The sequence below is a fragment of the Suillus clintonianus genome (genome assembly GCF_016758775.1).
Source record: "Suillus clintonianus strain FC179 chromosome Unknown DEU56scaffold_95, whole genome shotgun sequence".
NCBI classification, from domain to species: domain Eukaryota; kingdom Fungi; phylum Basidiomycota; class Agaricomycetes; order Boletales; family Suillaceae; genus Suillus; species Suillus clintonianus.
In genome coordinates, this window is record NW_024539319.1 from 46,209 (window position 1) to 61,613 (window position 15,405).

At 48.5% G+C, this 15,405-nt stretch overlaps 7 protein-coding genes across 7 annotated transcripts; 3 read left to right on the plus strand and 4 right to left on the minus strand.

Annotated features, from left to right (window-relative positions):
* Positions 1-578: 578 nt before the first annotated feature.
* On the minus strand, positions 579-2,079 carry DEU56DRAFT_591797 (uncharacterized protein). The gene has a single exon (XM_041346974.1). It carries the CDS (start codon positions 1,812-1,814, stop codon positions 654-656), a length of 1,161 nt encoding a protein of 386 aa, XP_041204153.1. The 5' UTR covers positions 1,815-2,079; the 3' UTR covers positions 579-653.
* Positions 2,080-3,385: 1,306 nt separating this feature from the next.
* DEU56DRAFT_591828 (uncharacterized protein) lies at positions 3,386-3,839 on the minus strand. The gene is made up of 3 exons (XM_041346976.1): positions 3,726-3,839; positions 3,504-3,674; positions 3,386-3,451 (listed from the first exon to the last, which is right to left on the minus strand). The coding sequence occupies exons 1-3, from the start codon at positions 3,745-3,747 to the stop codon at positions 3,423-3,425; spliced, it is 222 nt and encodes a 73-aa protein (XP_041204154.1). The 5' UTR covers positions 3,748-3,839; the 3' UTR covers positions 3,386-3,422.
* On the minus strand, positions 3,840-4,532 carry DEU56DRAFT_591827 (uncharacterized protein). The gene is made up of 3 exons (XM_041346975.1): positions 4,506-4,532; positions 4,018-4,456; positions 3,840-3,906 (listed from the first exon to the last, which is right to left on the minus strand). Exons 2-3 carry the CDS (start codon positions 4,383-4,385, stop codon positions 3,873-3,875), a joined length of 402 nt encoding a protein of 133 aa, XP_041204155.1. The 5' UTR covers positions 4,386-4,456; positions 4,506-4,532; the 3' UTR covers positions 3,840-3,872.
* Positions 4,533-5,364: 832 nt separating this feature from the next.
* DEU56DRAFT_916907 (uncharacterized protein) lies at positions 5,365-5,880 on the minus strand (the record flags this gene model as incomplete). Its single annotated transcript, XM_041357919.1, has 3 exons — positions 5,365-5,408; positions 5,463-5,718; positions 5,767-5,880. 3 exons carry the CDS (start codon positions 5,878-5,880, stop codon positions 5,365-5,367), a joined length of 414 nt encoding a protein of 137 aa, XP_041204156.1.
* Positions 5,881-6,033: 153 nt separating this feature from the next.
* Positions 6,034-9,210, plus strand: DEU56DRAFT_873241 (uncharacterized protein; the record flags this gene model as incomplete). Its single annotated transcript, XM_041355847.1, has 5 exons — positions 6,034-6,537; positions 6,591-6,881; positions 6,935-7,256; positions 7,407-8,795; positions 8,846-9,210. 5 exons carry the CDS (start codon positions 6,034-6,036, stop codon positions 9,208-9,210), a joined length of 2,871 nt encoding a protein of 956 aa, XP_041204157.1.
* Positions 9,211-9,384: 174 nt separating this feature from the next.
* On the plus strand, positions 9,385-12,175 carry DEU56DRAFT_916909 (uncharacterized protein; the record flags this gene model as incomplete). Its single annotated transcript, XM_041357920.1, has 4 exons — positions 9,385-10,585; positions 10,638-11,138; positions 11,193-11,353; positions 11,405-12,175. The coding sequence occupies 4 exons, from the start codon at positions 9,385-9,387 to the stop codon at positions 12,173-12,175; spliced, it is 2,634 nt and encodes an 877-aa protein (XP_041204158.1).
* A 475-nt stretch (positions 12,176-12,650) lies between these two features.
* On the plus strand, positions 12,651-15,394 carry DEU56DRAFT_916910 (uncharacterized protein; the record flags this gene model as incomplete). Its single annotated transcript, XM_041357921.1, has 11 exons — positions 12,651-13,013; positions 13,059-13,779; positions 13,828-13,952; positions 14,004-14,021; positions 14,072-14,125; positions 14,169-14,523; positions 14,574-14,611; positions 14,661-14,846; positions 14,895-15,041; positions 15,091-15,272; positions 15,325-15,394. 11 exons carry the CDS (start codon positions 12,651-12,653, stop codon positions 15,392-15,394), a joined length of 2,259 nt encoding a protein of 752 aa, XP_041204159.1.
* Between the last annotated feature and the right edge of the window lie 11 nt (positions 15,395-15,405).

Consider the following 15,405-nt stretch of genomic DNA (forward strand, 5'->3'; position numbering starts at 1 on the left):
GCGAATTTCCGAAGGCTTTGTTCTGCATCAAGTCTCATACCTATCGGCTATTTTCTTGGATGACTCGGAGTAGACCCTTCGGGTCTCTCCATAGCAGAATTGACTGGTAGGTGGGCATTCAATGTGGTCTTTGTTTCTTACGTCTCCTGTTTGCACAGAATGATGGCCTCACCCGTGTTGACGTGACTGTGTTCCATGCACGTTCAGTACTCAAGCTGTGCTCTCGTACGTTTTACTTTTCGGGATCAAGGATTCGTGGTATGTACATCATGTACATGGTGGACACGCATTATAAAGCAACACGTACGGTGACCTCTTCCAGTTTGACTCCCTCGACTTCTCTCACGACGGTTTTCGGTGAGTACACATTTCCTTCCTCTCGACTCATATTGATCTCGTCTCCTAATGTCCTATTAGAGTACATCAATATTTTTCGATTGCTCAAAGAGCCAGCTCCACTCCACGATGCATGGATAATACCTGTGTTGCGCATTTCTACTGAGTAATCAGACTTAGCTATAGTAGAGCTGTGGTTCCCGCGACTAGTGTCGAATATGTACAGTAGTTCGATGCGTGAAGTTATGCGAAACCGTCTATATATGAACTTTGATATGACACTGGCGCTTGTGTAGTATGCGGTAGCACATAAGAAACTAGTGCAAAGGACCTCGGTAGATATCAAGTGTGTAATCATGATCATAAACCTTGTCGTCTGTTTGGAATGTCATCTGAAGAAAAAGGGAATCGCCAGTCGAGTCTTTCTCCTGGGTTAACTGCCGCAACATGCTGGTAACCGCGTCTCCTTGATGGTAGTCGAACAGGCGGCTACAGGTTTTCTGATAATACCTTAGCCGTGAAAAGCGGCACTTGAGTGTAGCGAGTTCATCGTTTCGAGGGGAGGATTGGGTGTTGGATTGAAGTGACGATTTACCGCGTGAAAGATCAGCCTCCAGGCTGAACATCCGATGCGGATCTGAAAACCTAAACCAAAACGGTGCGGGTGGCTTCCTATTAATGACAGAAACAACAACAGCGCAAATGGGATTGGGGTCGTCATGATCGGTAGTGACTGCGCCTGGAAACTCGACGAGTTGCAATGTCGCAGTAGCGTCAATGATCTTCCCCAAAATTCTGGTGGACGGTTGTTCAGCAGCGTCTATCGCTGCTCCAACCTTGGCGAACCACTTTCTCTTTTTAGCCCAGATCCAAATGTCTCGATGGAGAGTCGCTGTCGCTGTCAGTTGTGCATTTTGCTCGAGGAGATATGCGACAATATCACTCAGATGATTGTCAAGAGCAATGTGGAGTACTGTTCTGGCTGTCCAGTCCTGCACAGAAAGATCACCAATAAGCGTTTTTACGACTGGTAGCCATTGGTTTGTATCAGTTCTTGGCCCAAATTGCGATAGCAAAGTGTGGATAAGGGTGGACCCGTCGACAGTTAAAGAGACATCCGCGCCGCGTTGACATAGTTTGTTAATGATTTCAGGAGACCGCTGCGTGGACACGACGGCCGTGTGCAGAATGTCATCAGGCAGGTTGACCTCCGGTCGTGACAGCAACAGGTCCACAGCCACTTTGCTCCCAATCGCAGCTGCCCACGAAACTGGAGTATAGGAGCCTGGAGGAAAATCCTGCTTATGGTACAAAGAAGTTTGGACGGAAGACGGCTTGTTGAGGTCGATGCCCAGTGTCAGGAAAACTCTGAGAAAGACGGTGTTCGAGGATATGGCAAAAATCAAGGGAGAACCGAAACCACAGGCAACATCCATGTCCAGGAGATCGTTTTGCTCCTTGACGAGGGTTTCCACCATCCATGGATTTCCGAACCGAATGGGGATGAATAAAAGTGAGAGGGAAGTGACGCTCGACTGCCCGCCGTCGGTTAATGGTTGAAGTAGACTTCGAGCAGGGAATGTTTCTCCGTGTTGTGAAGAAACTCAAAGTGTAACCGCCGCAGGGCAGCCATAACGCAAGAATCCTCATCCTCGACATGACGAAGGTGCGTTAAAGCTTTAACCGCATAGCTCAGCAATGGATGGTCTTTGCTACCACCGGAAACGTGAGCTGCAGTAAAACCTGTGGTTATACAAACACCGTCAGTTTCATAACTCTTAAATGAAACATATAGTATCTCACCTTTCGCACACCCCTCGTGAATAGAGTCACATAAGACATACGTGATCAAAAGCTCGCAGATACGCGCATGCATATCTGAGACTGATTTCAGGATGTTATTAGCAGGACGATGACTGATCAGGTATTCCTGGTTGCGTAACGCATCAGCGAACCAGTAGGATGAAGGTCGACAAATCATACTTTGGCGCTATAATGAGATAGAGCAACGATGCCAGTTGTCTCGTCATAGGTCACAAAACTTCCGCACGCGACCACGATATCCATAGGGTCCATCACGCCAAGGTCCATATTGAGATCCGGCTGTCCAACTTCGATCATTATCGCTTCATTGAGCTGGTCAAGGGTCAACGGGGTAAATGCGCCAGCCAGCCAACGCAAGCAACTCTGTGCAATTTGGTCATAACCTCGCCCTTTTTGTTGGATGTCGCGAATGATCCGATCATAAGTTTCGTCCAGTCCAGCCGGAAGATCGTCGAGGGCGTTCTTGATGTCGATATCTCTTGCGCAACGCCGGATTTCGTCCAGTTGACACTGAACCCAGCGAAACCTGCATGTGATCATACAACCATGAATTGTGGAGGAGTGAGTGAAGGCTGCTTTACTTACATGCCCTTGGCCTTCTCTAACAATTTCTCTACAACTATCGTTTTAAGCGTGTCAGGTAGGCGCGACAAACGCTTATGAGTCTTCAGCTGTTCAGTGATGTGCACGCATATATCTGCTTTCATCTGTTCTGCGCTGTCCTTCAACGACATGGTGGAGAGATCATGGAAGGCGTCTTGAATGTCTTTCTCACTTCTACCGGTGACGAAAAGTCGTAGTCGAGCATCTTCAGCAAGGTCTACAAGGTGTTCTACCAAATCAGGGTATTCCTTGCATTCATCCAAGGCGTCAATCACGAGGACTGGTCGGTCAACCAGCTTAGACACTTCAACGAGAATTTTTCGCAGAAATCCCAGATCTGTAGGAAAACGCTCTGCGTTTCGCTGTTGCTGTCCTAGCTCTCGCAGGGAAACGAAATCCGCTTCTGCGTTCCGGTCTTGCTGCTTCGGCTCGCGTATCTTGGTGATCCAGTCGTCTTTAGATTGCCGGAGAAGCTGAACAACCAAGGAACGCAACACCGCAGCTGCGATTGTCGTCTGCTCATCTTGGAAATTGCAATAGAAATACGCGAGCGTCTGGGGTTCGGCTTGCTCGCCGCCTTGAATTTCGTCAATAACGGCGGAACTGAATGTTTAAAAGTCAATCGATGCTCTCCAAAAGCACTCCAAACGTGTCGAAACTCACGCAAGGATGGTCTTTCCGCTCCCAGCTGTTTTGAATGTCAGTAGTCTTCAATTAATGGTGAATGTAACAAAACTTACGCTGGCCGTTCAACCATAGGAATGCATGATCAGATGAATTCCAGGTCTTGTACTGCTCGGCCTGGAAAATCCAACGACCGGTGGCGGCGTTGCGCTGGCGACGGGAGATATCGTGCTTTTCAGCACAAGGTGCTGGGCTCATCCATTGAAGGAACTTCTGACGTTCCTCGGCTACGCATCGTTTCAACTGGGTGAGGAGGTACCTGGCACTCGTCATCTCACCTTTCACATGTGCCTCTTGCATCACTTTTAATTCCTGGACTCCTCGACCGACTTCCTGGACTCCTAGATCGACTTTCTTGATGCCTCGATCGACTTCCTGGACTCCTCAATCAACTTCATGGACTCCTCGACCGACTTCCTGGATTCCTAAATCGACTTTCTTGATGCCTCGATCGACTTCCTTGAGCGTGATCCTTACGCTGCATTAGAATTAGCGATCATAACAAGCGAGTCAGCTCACCATGTATCAATTGCTAGAATGTTTGTAATCTCGCCGCAATATTGTTTCAACTTATCGGCGATTGCTCCTGCTTCCTTTCCCTTGAATGGCCATGTCAATCTAGTCATCGTCTTCATCTTCCTGCTTTCCTGTTCGTTTGGTAGGATCTTCTTCAAGTCCACCTGTAATTTTGCGACTGGTCCATCATCAGCTATCAAAATCGAAAATGCGCGACGGAGATTGTCTGGAAGAGAGCCATATTTCTCAATGTCCACCACAGTGGTCAGGACTCCGCCGATTGAGCTGAGCTCATTAAGCAGGCTCCGGCAAGACAAGTCGGCGTTGCGCACGGAAGCAACATATCCTAACAAAAGAGCTGAAGCTTGCCCTATCATTTGAACGAGCTGAAGAACGGTGAGACTGCTGGTGATGGGATCCATCTGGAGTCAGGACAGTGGAGAATGTAATCCTGGGCCTTTGCAGCGCCATGACTTTATTTAAATCTAAGGAAGTGCGCCGCATCAGTCCATTTGCAACGTTGAGACCATGCAGCTACCCATCGATGATTGATAAGAACTGATATGAAGACACATGGCAGCCAAATGAGAGCTTCCGGATCGAATCAAGTTGCTGCGCTGCCTTTTGCCACAGTTGCAGGATCGGTGTGAAAGAGAAGTACTGGCTGTGATGCATGTGATGCTTGAAACATTTTCGCCCTGGTAGCAAAGTTCGGAATCTGCTCGTTGTGATTATGAAGAAAACACTATGAGACGTGACTTCATACTCGATGGACGTTGGTATGCGTTATAGTACAGTTGAAATGCTCATAATGCATATGCTAACAATGCATAAGTCTCATAATGCATGGACTTTGTTGGATCCCGACGGCGTTCCCATGTAATTGACCGCATAATGCATATTGCATAATGCATAACCTTCATCAGTAAATCCCAAATTTCTCCACAGACATCAACATTTTCGACAGTTTCCCACAGTTCCCACAGTTTCCCACAGTAGCCCACAGCGCGACAGAGCTCACAGCAAATCTCTCCCAGAGGCATCGATAGTTCCCCACAGTCACCCACAGAAGGACAGAGCTCACAGGATGTACAGCTGCTCACAGCATTCATCCGTAAAATACTTAGAAAATACTACGCAGAGTCCCAGCTCGTCACATGATGCAAGCCACATGGCACTTTTTCCTCGAGTGGTGATGTCACTCGAGGAAAAAGTGCCATGTGGCACAGCGCTGTGCTTAGAAAATAGAAGTCACAATTCGAAGCATATGGATCTGCGTCGCGAAGTCAAATGTCAAGACAAAATAAAATTTCATATCCATTGTATTTACTGCTACTAGGTACTAGTACGGCTAAATACAAGGTTTCTATTTGATACAACTCAAAAGAAAGTTACTTGTCATTAGTCCAACTGGATGGTTACTGGATGGCAGGATACAAATGAGTCTATGATATGAAGGTGTTAGTTGGTAGTACCGTGTACATGGTAGGCATACTTACCATGAAAATTGTGAGGCGCTGGGTAGTGAGAAAGACCATGTTTCTTGAATGTGATGCGCATATGACCCAGTCCTACATCCGCCTTGTCAAGCTTCCGCTTAGAAAGGGCCGACTTGTGTTTTGAAAGGTTTGCCATGGCCTCGTGTTCTCGGACGACACAATCAGCAAGTGTTTTCTCCGCAATATATATATCGCGTCGGGCCCTTGCGAGGTCCATGATGAGGTTGGCTTCGAGTTCGTCGACATCATTGATGGTCTGTACACACATTAACAAGCATTGCCTAGTAAGATAACGGTCACTTACCATTGAGCCAATAGCATTGGCCACATCATACAAATCAGCGATACCACTGCCAGAGTCACCCAGAACATGGCTGGTTTGCCACTTATTGGTGTATTGCGGGCACATAGGAGTCATATGTGACGCTGATGGTACTACATCACTAGAGATATTTAGATGGATTGGTGCGTGGCTGGACTTGGACATGAGTGTTTAAGTTGGAAAAACTAATAATGGGTATTGATTCCGAGCATTCCTCTTCTGAAACTCAGAATTCTCACATGCATACACATGTTGTCATTCCAGTGTCCTTCGTGCGGCAAAGGCAGTTTCAAGGACCACGTCGCTGTTGCTCGTCACATGAGCCAACCTCGCTCTGGCTGCAGTGCATGGCTGCAGGATATGGTACGCATGCGCTCAGAATCTGATGACTTCTGTATGGATGATGAACCGAACACCAATATGGACAATGGTCCGAATATTCCTGACACCGAGTCTGGTGGTTTTGGAGATTGGGATGAGATGTCTCGAGGGAGCGGCAGTGAGAGCCAGGCTCATGACGAGGAAACACCAACTCACGACTCAAAAGTTATCGACTCATATCCTGACTGCGCCCAATCATACGGCAGGGGCTACACATTTCTTGATTTATTCAATTCTGACGAGAACAGCAAACACCGTGCAACAAATCTGTATTATCCATTCAGCAGCTGGAAAGACTGGGAAGTTGGATCATGGCTACTTCGCTCAGGATTGAGCATGGGGAAGATAAACAGTTTTCTTTCACTCGAGATGGTGAGTAATAAAATTTTGAGAATTTTTACAATTTTTGAAAGTGTCTGGTTCAGATAAAGACCCTTCCATTGTCGTTCCGTTCGGCCAAGGAACTACGCGGCAGAGCGGAAATGTTGCCCAGCGGTCCGCGTTGGATGTCACAAATAATACCCACAGCATATCCCACGAAATCACCCGTTGTGTTGTATTGGCGTGATCCCCTGGATTGTATCTCAAGCCTTCTCAACAATCCTGCCTTTCATGATCAGCTGGACTTTACACCTCGCAGGGTGTATACCACTGCGCAGCGGCTGTGCCGCGTGTATTCAGAGTGGATGACTGGTGATGATGCATGGAATATGCAGGTACGCATGGTTTCATTTGTGCGAGTCATCATACTTATCGTTTTTTTGGATAGTCAACCTTACCAAGAGGTGCAACACTCCTTGGGACCATCTTATCATCCGACAAAACAAACATATCGACCATGACAGGCGACAGAGTCGCACATCCCCTTCTTATCAGCCTTGCTAACATACGCATGTCCACGCGACTCAAGTCATCTTCGAACGCATTTGTGCTTACTGCTCTACTCCCCGTCCCAAAATTTATTTACAAGAAAAAACGCATGCGGGGTGTACTCGAGGATCGCCTCATTCACGACTGCTTGAATATCGTTCTGCGTCCACTCAAGCATGCTGCTCGTGAAGGGGTCATGCTGTCAGACCCTGTCGGACACAGTCGCTACTGTTTTACGCCACTTGCAAGTTACATTGTTGACACCCCAGAGGCCATGATGCTGGCTGCTGTTGGCGGGAAAACCTCCCCGGTCACTATGGCCATGTATAAACAGTTTGGAGACCCTTTCCGTCATGAGCCTCGCACACGAGCAACTACACTCTCCCAGCTGACCATCGCACGAAGTAAGGTCGATCCCAACGACATCGAGGGATTTTTTCGCGAGGCGCAGAAGTTTCGTTTGAACGGCGTGAATGTCCCATTCTGGCTGGATTGGCTCCTCAGCGATCCATCACATTTTCTCACTCCTGAATTCCTTCACCTCATTCACCGCGAGTTCTATGACCACGATGCGAAGTGGCTTATTTGCGCAGTTGGTGATACAGAGATTGATTTTCGGTTCTCTGTGTTGCAGGCCATCACTGGATTCCGTCATTTTCGTGGTGGGATATCGAAGCTTAAACAGGTTACAGGACGCACTCAACGCGACATCCAGCGCTCAATCATTGCAGTCAGCGCAGATGCAGTACCTAGTGCTGTTATGACTGCCATACGTGCTCTGATGGACTTTCGGTACCTCGTACAGTCACCCGTAATTGACGACATCCAACTCACCCGCATTTCCACGGCCCTCGAAGAATTCCATGCCAACAAAGATGCAATTTTAGATGGTGGATTTCGTCGTGGTCAGCGTGGCAGGGTCATCGAGAACTGGTACATCCCAAAGCTCGAACTCATGCAGTCCATAGTTCCGAGCATAAGGAACACTGGAGTTCCTCTGCAATGGACCGCCGACACCACAGAGCACGCGCATATAACAGAAATAAAGGATCCTGCTCGCTCGAGCAATAACAATAACTACGACCCCCAGATTTGTCGCCATCTTGACCGTGCTGATAAATGCCGCCGCTTTGACCTCGCTATGAGTCTGCTCGACAATATGCCAGACTCAAAGCAGCAGGGTTCAGATGATGATGACGATGCTGACGACGATGCTGATTTCAAAGCAGATCACGATCACGATATCCCAGCAGACCTTCTGGCAACAATCAAATACCCTGGATATTCACATCCAATCACCAATTACTTCGAAATCGCCAAGGTCCTCCAGCACAGGGAAACGGGAACAGTCCCCGTGCCATTGCGCTCGTTTGTTGTCGAACGCACAGCATTTCACCTTGCTTATGACCCTTCCATCAGAAACTTATCTGTTGACGATGCTGCCATTCAGTTTGGCCTTCCTGACTTACGACCAGCCATTGCCGACTTTCTTCGTCAGGAGGCTACTCACGGGAGGGATCACATCCATACTATTGGGGGGACTAGAAGAGCTGGACCCACCACTCCACTTCCTTTCGACAAACTACAAGTCTGGTTTAAGCTTCGGCTGCAAGACACCGATTTCCACGATACTAGCATCATACGGCCTGCACAGACCCTCAATTGTGCGCCCCCTTCTGATCCCTGGACCTCTGGCCGTTATGACACGGTCATCATCAACAATGATGCGAGATGCTTATGGCCTACAGATGGTCTTCGTGGTACGTTATTCTCATGTCGTGCTGAATATTTATTTATCATCAAGTCATAGGTCATACTATCGGCCAAATCAGGCTTATCATGCGTCCTATTGGAAAGAGTGGAGCAAATTGGTCATGGAAGGACCGCTTTCTGGTATACGTGCATCGCTTTGATATTGTTCCAAAAGGCTCTGGTACCAATGATCGCGAGCCAAGTACGCAGCTCCACTTGCTCAAACGCGCGAAGCGTTCCAATGGTACTCCGGTGGGTGATATCATACCTGTGACCCAGCTCAGAGCACCTGTCAACCTTGTCCCTCGCTTTGGTGCAAGTGCGGACAACCGCCTTACCCCGTATAATAGCATGGAACATGCTTCGCAGTTTTGGCTCAACAGGTATTGGGACAAGAATATATATTTTCCTCTTTCCATGTAGCTTTGACATAGTAGGGTTACCTTTTTTTTACTGTCATATGCAATGTTCGTATCAATTGAGTCTCTAGCCTATGGTTATTCTCGTCTGTTTTATTCTTAGAGCATACCAAACTTTGATGGGCGCTATGTGGCGCGGTAAGCTCGTCGTTTGTCTCACTCTTATCGTGCCAAAAAAATGGCATGCTTTTTCAGGACGGTTGACAACGGGATCAAACTGTCATCGTTGCTGTCTATCCCCGATGTCAACGACGTCCCTACCATGAACAAAATCATGTCCGATGAGCTTAATCGGCTCGTCACTCACGAGGATGCACCAAAGGCCTCACAACCGCTAGGACACCTACTTTCCCAAATATTCTCATCTTTCACAATTACTCTTCCTGATGCGTGCGACCTTAAAATACCTTGGGGAAAAATCCTTCATCGCGACCAACGCATCAACGAGAAATTCAGCGGAACATCACCCGGTACTCTAGTGCCACTGTATGACACTGAAGCAAAGACTTGGAACTGGGCTCTTCCAGTTGACCCCCCTGAAAATGGCAGTAAACCTCCAGCTCAGGTTGAGTTGGAGGGCAATGTCACACAGCAAGCCACTTATGAAGAGATTGTGGCAGCATTTCTCAATGCTCTGGCTGCCTGCTTGGCGAAGTCACGGCCTGAACTAGACAAAATGCGCTACGCAACCAGCACATGGAGTGCAGCCAGTGCACAGAAGCCGTTGCCCGGCAGCAACATCAAGCGCAAGCCGGATCTTGTTCTATCTGATGACATATCGGCGAAGTGGGGAAACATCAGGGTATCAGCTGAAATCACACATAGTCAATACCAGCCCGCAATGCGACTTGGGAAGGTCGCGGATACCCATGCCTATCTTATGATGAGTGAACAGCCCTGGAGGCGCTTCGCTCTCATATTATCATTCACAGACAAATATCGCCACCTTAGAGTCTTGATGTATGACCACTCTGGTGGTGCTGTATCCCCTTGCTTCAACATTTACACACAACCTCACACACTTTTACACATCATCGCCGCTATCAAGTTTGGGAATTTGGAGTGTGTCGGTTACGACTCAACGGTTACCTTCTCGAGGACTGTTTCACCACCCCGATCCAAAGATATCTGTGGCTATCGTCCCATCAGAAACGCTCCTGCCCGACGGAGTACGACAGACGATGCCATTGCCGCATCCACCTCGGATTCCCTTCCATTCCCTGAGGATCCCGATGGAGTGTCGTCCAGCGATGCTCTTGAATCAGTCAATCACTCCTCTAGCGACTCTGCTCTTGACTCAACCGAAGAGAATCCGAGCGGCTCTGCTATACATGACTCAATGGACGAAGAGAATTCCCCTCCCCCTCCCCCCCCTCCCAGTACACCCCGCTGCAACCCGCAGTGCCCCCCTTCTTAGCCTCGTATCCCAAGCACCCCAGGCTGAGATGACTGAGAGCATCTATTCGGTTACCCCTCTCCCTTCCCAATTCCCTTATTCCCCTCAATCACCTGAACCTTGTGGCAAGATCCGTGTAGGGGAGACCATCTACACCATCAAGAGAATACTTTTTGCGAGCCGGGGCCTCGTTGGTCGTGGAACCGTTTGCTATCTGGTCACCTTAGACGATGAAGACTTCATAATCAAAGACCATTGGGTTCTGGGCAAGGACAAACACGTAGTCCTGAACGAGATCAAGATGCTCGAATTGATGGATAACGTCCCCGGTGTTCCAAAGCTGGTGGACCATTGGGTCGTTGAGCGGTCAGATGGCGAACCCGACATTACCAACAAATATCGGCTAAAGGAACGCCGGAGTACCCGAGGCACTAGTCGTACTCATGTGCGTCTTGTCTTGAAGCCATGTGGTCGCCCCCTTCACATGTTCCGGACACTCAAGGAGTTTGTGCGAGCACTAAGGGATATTGTCAAGAGTAAGCATCCAGTCTATGGTGCAGGTGTCTTAGACTGACGCTCGCTGATATTAGTCCAACAAACTGCAGTGGAGGAACGTCGGATTTTGCACCGGGACTGTAGCCTTAACAACGCGATGATCCTAGATGAACTTGATATTAGTGAAGGGTTTCTCATTGACTGGGAGTTTGCAGTTCGCATTACTGCAGATCACAAATATCCCATTGGCGGTACAGTAAGTACACCTTATTGATTAAGTATTCAGTTTTATTGATTCATTTGCCAGGGGACAGTCCCGTTCATGTCACGCGGGCTTCTCAACCAGGTCGCAATCCTGCAGCAGCAGGTGACCGCGGAATCAAAGAAGGCTCCCAAATCGGTCAAAAACTCGAAAACCCCGAAATCATCCTCCAATTCTGAGGCGCTACCAATATCATACGTCGTTCAAAGTTACGCAGATGACCTGGAGTCCCTGTTTTTTGTCTTCGCTTGGGTTTGCATCAAGTTCAGTGGGCCCAACGGCATGGTGCGCCAGGAGCGCGTGCCTAATTCCTTACTGAATCGATGGACAAGCCTTGATCTGGCATCCTGTGCCGCCTTCAAGATTACCTTTTTTGCGAATCCAGCAGATGAAAAGCGTCTCACAGATGAATTCCACCCATACTTCAAGGACCTGATCCCCCTTGCGACAGAGTGGCGTAGAGTTCTGGTGGACAACATGATCCACCCCGTTACCTTCAAATCCATTCTTGGTTTACTCAACTCCCATCTCGACAAGCTTCCCGACGATGAGGAGCTCGCATCTACTATGACCATGCTCAAGAATGATGCTGTCGCTCTTGCGGATCGTGTCAAGGGAAAACGGATTGCTTCAGCGTCTTTCTCTGCAGTACAGCCTAAGCGGCAGAAGTCCGATCATGATGTCTCCATACCCGACACAGATCATGTCGGGGGTAAACGGATCGCTTCAGAGCATTCCTCTGCGGTAGCACCCAAGCGGCAGAAGTCTCATCATAGTGACACCGAGTCTGATTCGGCATCAGGCAGTGATGGATGACAAGGAGGGAAAGGTGTATACTAGTAGATGTATTCGTCATTGACGGTGTTTGGATATGTATACTTGCTAACTGTGTACTGTGTTACTCCTACTAGTACTAATAGTTTTCTTTATCCTCGACAATCGACAGTTTCTTCTACGTACTACTGACTCAAAATCTATGATGTACTGACTCAAGTATGACTCATCAATGTTTTTGCTTATGTGATCAAAATTCGAGTTTTCCGAAACTCGACCACCAGATGCCATCGATATCATGATCAATGACGTTCAATTTGACTCAGGTGCGAAACTTCATACCAATTTTCTTAACTGACATGTGTTTCTAGTACGTTTCCTGGCACCACTGCTTTACTTGGACTCGGAGACATTCGCAAATTAAAAATGTGCGGCACTCTATGAGAATGATATAAAATCCTTGTGAGTTGGGTATAATTCGTTACCGTTGCCTCTTCCTGTGTTCTTTATTGCAGTCATGCCTCCCCGTGCCATTGCCAGTCCCAAGAAGAAAAGGTCCAAACGCAAAGGATCTGATGCTTCGAAGGCCGGCTTGCCAAAGAAGTCTCGGGCTGCAGACACTGCCGAAGTACCCAGCACGGTACCTCTTGTGTCCCTTGGATTGACTGGAGCAGAAGTGGAAGACAGTGTTCCCCGTCGTTCTGGCCGCTCCAACGCGGGAACTGGAGGTAGGAACGCCCAGCTGGAGAAGATCGGATTAGCACTACAAGCTAAACCTCGAACTCATGAATGCAAGGGTATGACGTCCCTTGGTCCCGATGTTCCAGTCAATCCTCAAGCCCCAGAGCTACGTCATAAAGGTCGAAAGAAGGCTTCTAAGGTAAGTGTCTGATTGATATTGTTACTCATGTTGATTGTCCCATAGGCGGTTCCTCCACCATACAGCTCACTTGTTAGCGATGCTCCAGATGCCTTAGCCATGGATATCATTTCCACAGGGCCCAGCTTGACATTACAGCAACCTGGTAAAAGGTTTGGATTTGCTGCTCCAAGCGCCACTGAAACTGTTCATCCCGGTACTGGGGCATCAGATAACCCATATGTTGCCGTTGGGATGAAGGTCGCTGAGCAGCGTGCTCGTAATGCTATTTCTGAGCAGCGAGCTCGGGATGCTGTCGCTGAGCAGCGAGCTCGGGATGCTGTCGCTGAGCAGCGAGCTCGGGACGCTGTCGCTGAGCAACGAGCTCGGGAAGCTGTCGCCGAGCAACGAGCTCGGGAAGCTGCCGCCGAGCAACGAGCTCGGGATGCTGTCGCTAAACAGTACACCCAGAACACCGTCCCTGAAAAGCCAATGGTACTGCCAAGGTCCGTCTTTTTGGAGAAAAACTTGGACCCAGCTCTGCGCCAGCAGGATGGCGCTGTTAGGGCTCAATGTCGTCTAGGATCCGAGGAGGACAGTGACTCCAAAGGCGGCAGCAGTAGTGACAGCGACAACAGCGACAACAGCGAAGACAATGACGACAAATATCCTGACGGTGAGGCTGATGGAGAGGACGATGAAGAGGAGGGGGAGACCGATGATACAGTGAAGAGCTCACAGGAGTTTGGTTGGGGGGAGGCTGGCCAGCGCCAGAAAGAACATCCCGGTAAACGTTTTCATGGCACAATTTCCCATTGCTAATTCAATATTATAGGATTTCTAGAGGACGCACTACCTTCGCAACTTCCAGTCGCTCGCCCCCTCACGCCTGAATTTCAATTCCAGTATTCACGCGATGAAGATGATGTGGTCGCCCAGACGAGCCTTGATAAAACCTCTGTAAGTTTTCTTGTCTAGCTGAGACTGACTCAATCCATATTGTTCGTCCAGCAGAATGAAAGCTCACAGGTATGATCATGTCACTCAATTGTGCCACGCTTACATGCCTTTCTTTCAAGGGCCCTCTGGACATCTCACCAGGCCTACAGCGGCAACAGTCCCAACACATTGAGGTGAGATTGGGGATCATCTTCATTGGTGCTTACAATTGAGTAGACCATTGCCTCGAAGCCCGACGATGTATTGCGGCACCACCATAAGAAAAACGGAACACCCCGTCTTCCTGACCCTGAATCCCTCAAACTGCTGAATCAAGTGACGGAGTGTAGCATTCAGCCATCGAGAGCCAAACGGTCCAAGTCATCGAGTGGTGGGCCAACACCCGATCAACTATCTTGGTATGGGCCGCGCTGGAAACATTTTCTGGAGGATGCCAAAGTAGAATGTCGTGCGCAACATGCCCTGGAGAATCCGTTTCCAACTTTGGTAAAAAATCTCCCAGGAACAATCACTGAAGTTCTTATTTCAGTGTTGGTTGTGTGGGATAAGAACGGTAAACAATTTGAAGCCGGTGAGTGCTTATTCATTCTCATTTGTTCTCAGACTAATCTGTCATCGCAGGGGTTTGGCCTGAGCAAAAGTTCAACATGACTCGCTTGGTGCGTGTACAATTCATTCTGCGCCGACTATCTCATTGACTGTCCATAGCTGTATGATGATATGTCAACTTGGCGATCCGAACTAAAGAAAACTGCCATAAGCATTGCGCCAGTATCATACTCGCTCATTCCCCCACTGTCGGTCCCCATACAAGAACGCGCTGCTTGGATCGAACACGCCGCCGCCACACTAATCAAACAATCATTATTCTTACGGTTTGGGGTGGATGAACAGGTACGTGATTTTGCGCTAATTACAACAGTACTGACACGAGATTGCCAGGGGAGAACACGAAATTTCGCTCATCCCGCCCTTCGGGATGCTGTCATCACATTCTTTTACACAGGTCCATATCGAATCGCACTGAGGATGCCAGAGATCTTCCGCACGGAGTTGCCACTCTCATGTTTGGCGTTGGTTTCTGCAGCAGTAAATTTTCTTCTTTAGCAACATTGTAATTCTAATTTTTTGTCTCTAGTTTAATTGTGTCCTCGACGGTCTTGCGAAAAACGGACATGGAAAGTCGTACCCGAACTTTTCAACCAAGGACTACAGCCCTATCTACAACCGGATGCTTAACTTGCTCAAAGAAATTCTTGATGACGCGCATCATGGGCCTAGGCTGTCAGCTCAACTGCGAGAATGGGCTGCAGCAGGATGGTAAGGAGATTGACTTTCTCCCAAAATGTTTACACTAACTTCATTCATACAGGGCCGCGGCTACGAATCTCGAAGGAGTTGTTGAGGCGAAGCATGACCACCTGCAAATTTTCCTCGACTGAAGCACCCTAGC

Coding starts and splice junctions, on each gene's coding strand:
- DEU56DRAFT_591828 (XM_041346976.1), bottom strand. CDS start 3,747: ATGCAAGAGGCACATGTGAAAG. Junction 3,675..3,725: donor GCAAGAGGCACATGTGAAAG/GTGAGATGACGA, acceptor AACGATGCGTAG/CCGAGGAACGTCAGAAGTTC. Junction 3,452..3,503: donor CCTATGGTTGAACGGCCAGC/GTAAGTTTTGTT, acceptor CATTCAAAACAG/CTGGGAGCGGAAAGACCATC.
- DEU56DRAFT_591797 (XM_041346974.1), bottom strand. CDS start 1,814: ATGGTGGAAACCCTCGTCAAGGAGCAAAACGATCTCCTGGACATGGAT.
- DEU56DRAFT_591827 (XM_041346975.1), bottom strand. CDS start 4,385: ATGGATCCCATCACCAGCAGTCTCACCGTTCTTCAGCTCGTTCAAATG. Junction 3,907..4,017: donor GCAGGAGCAATCGCCGATAA/GTTGAAACAATA, acceptor ATCACGCTCAAG/GAAGTCGATCGAGGCATCAA.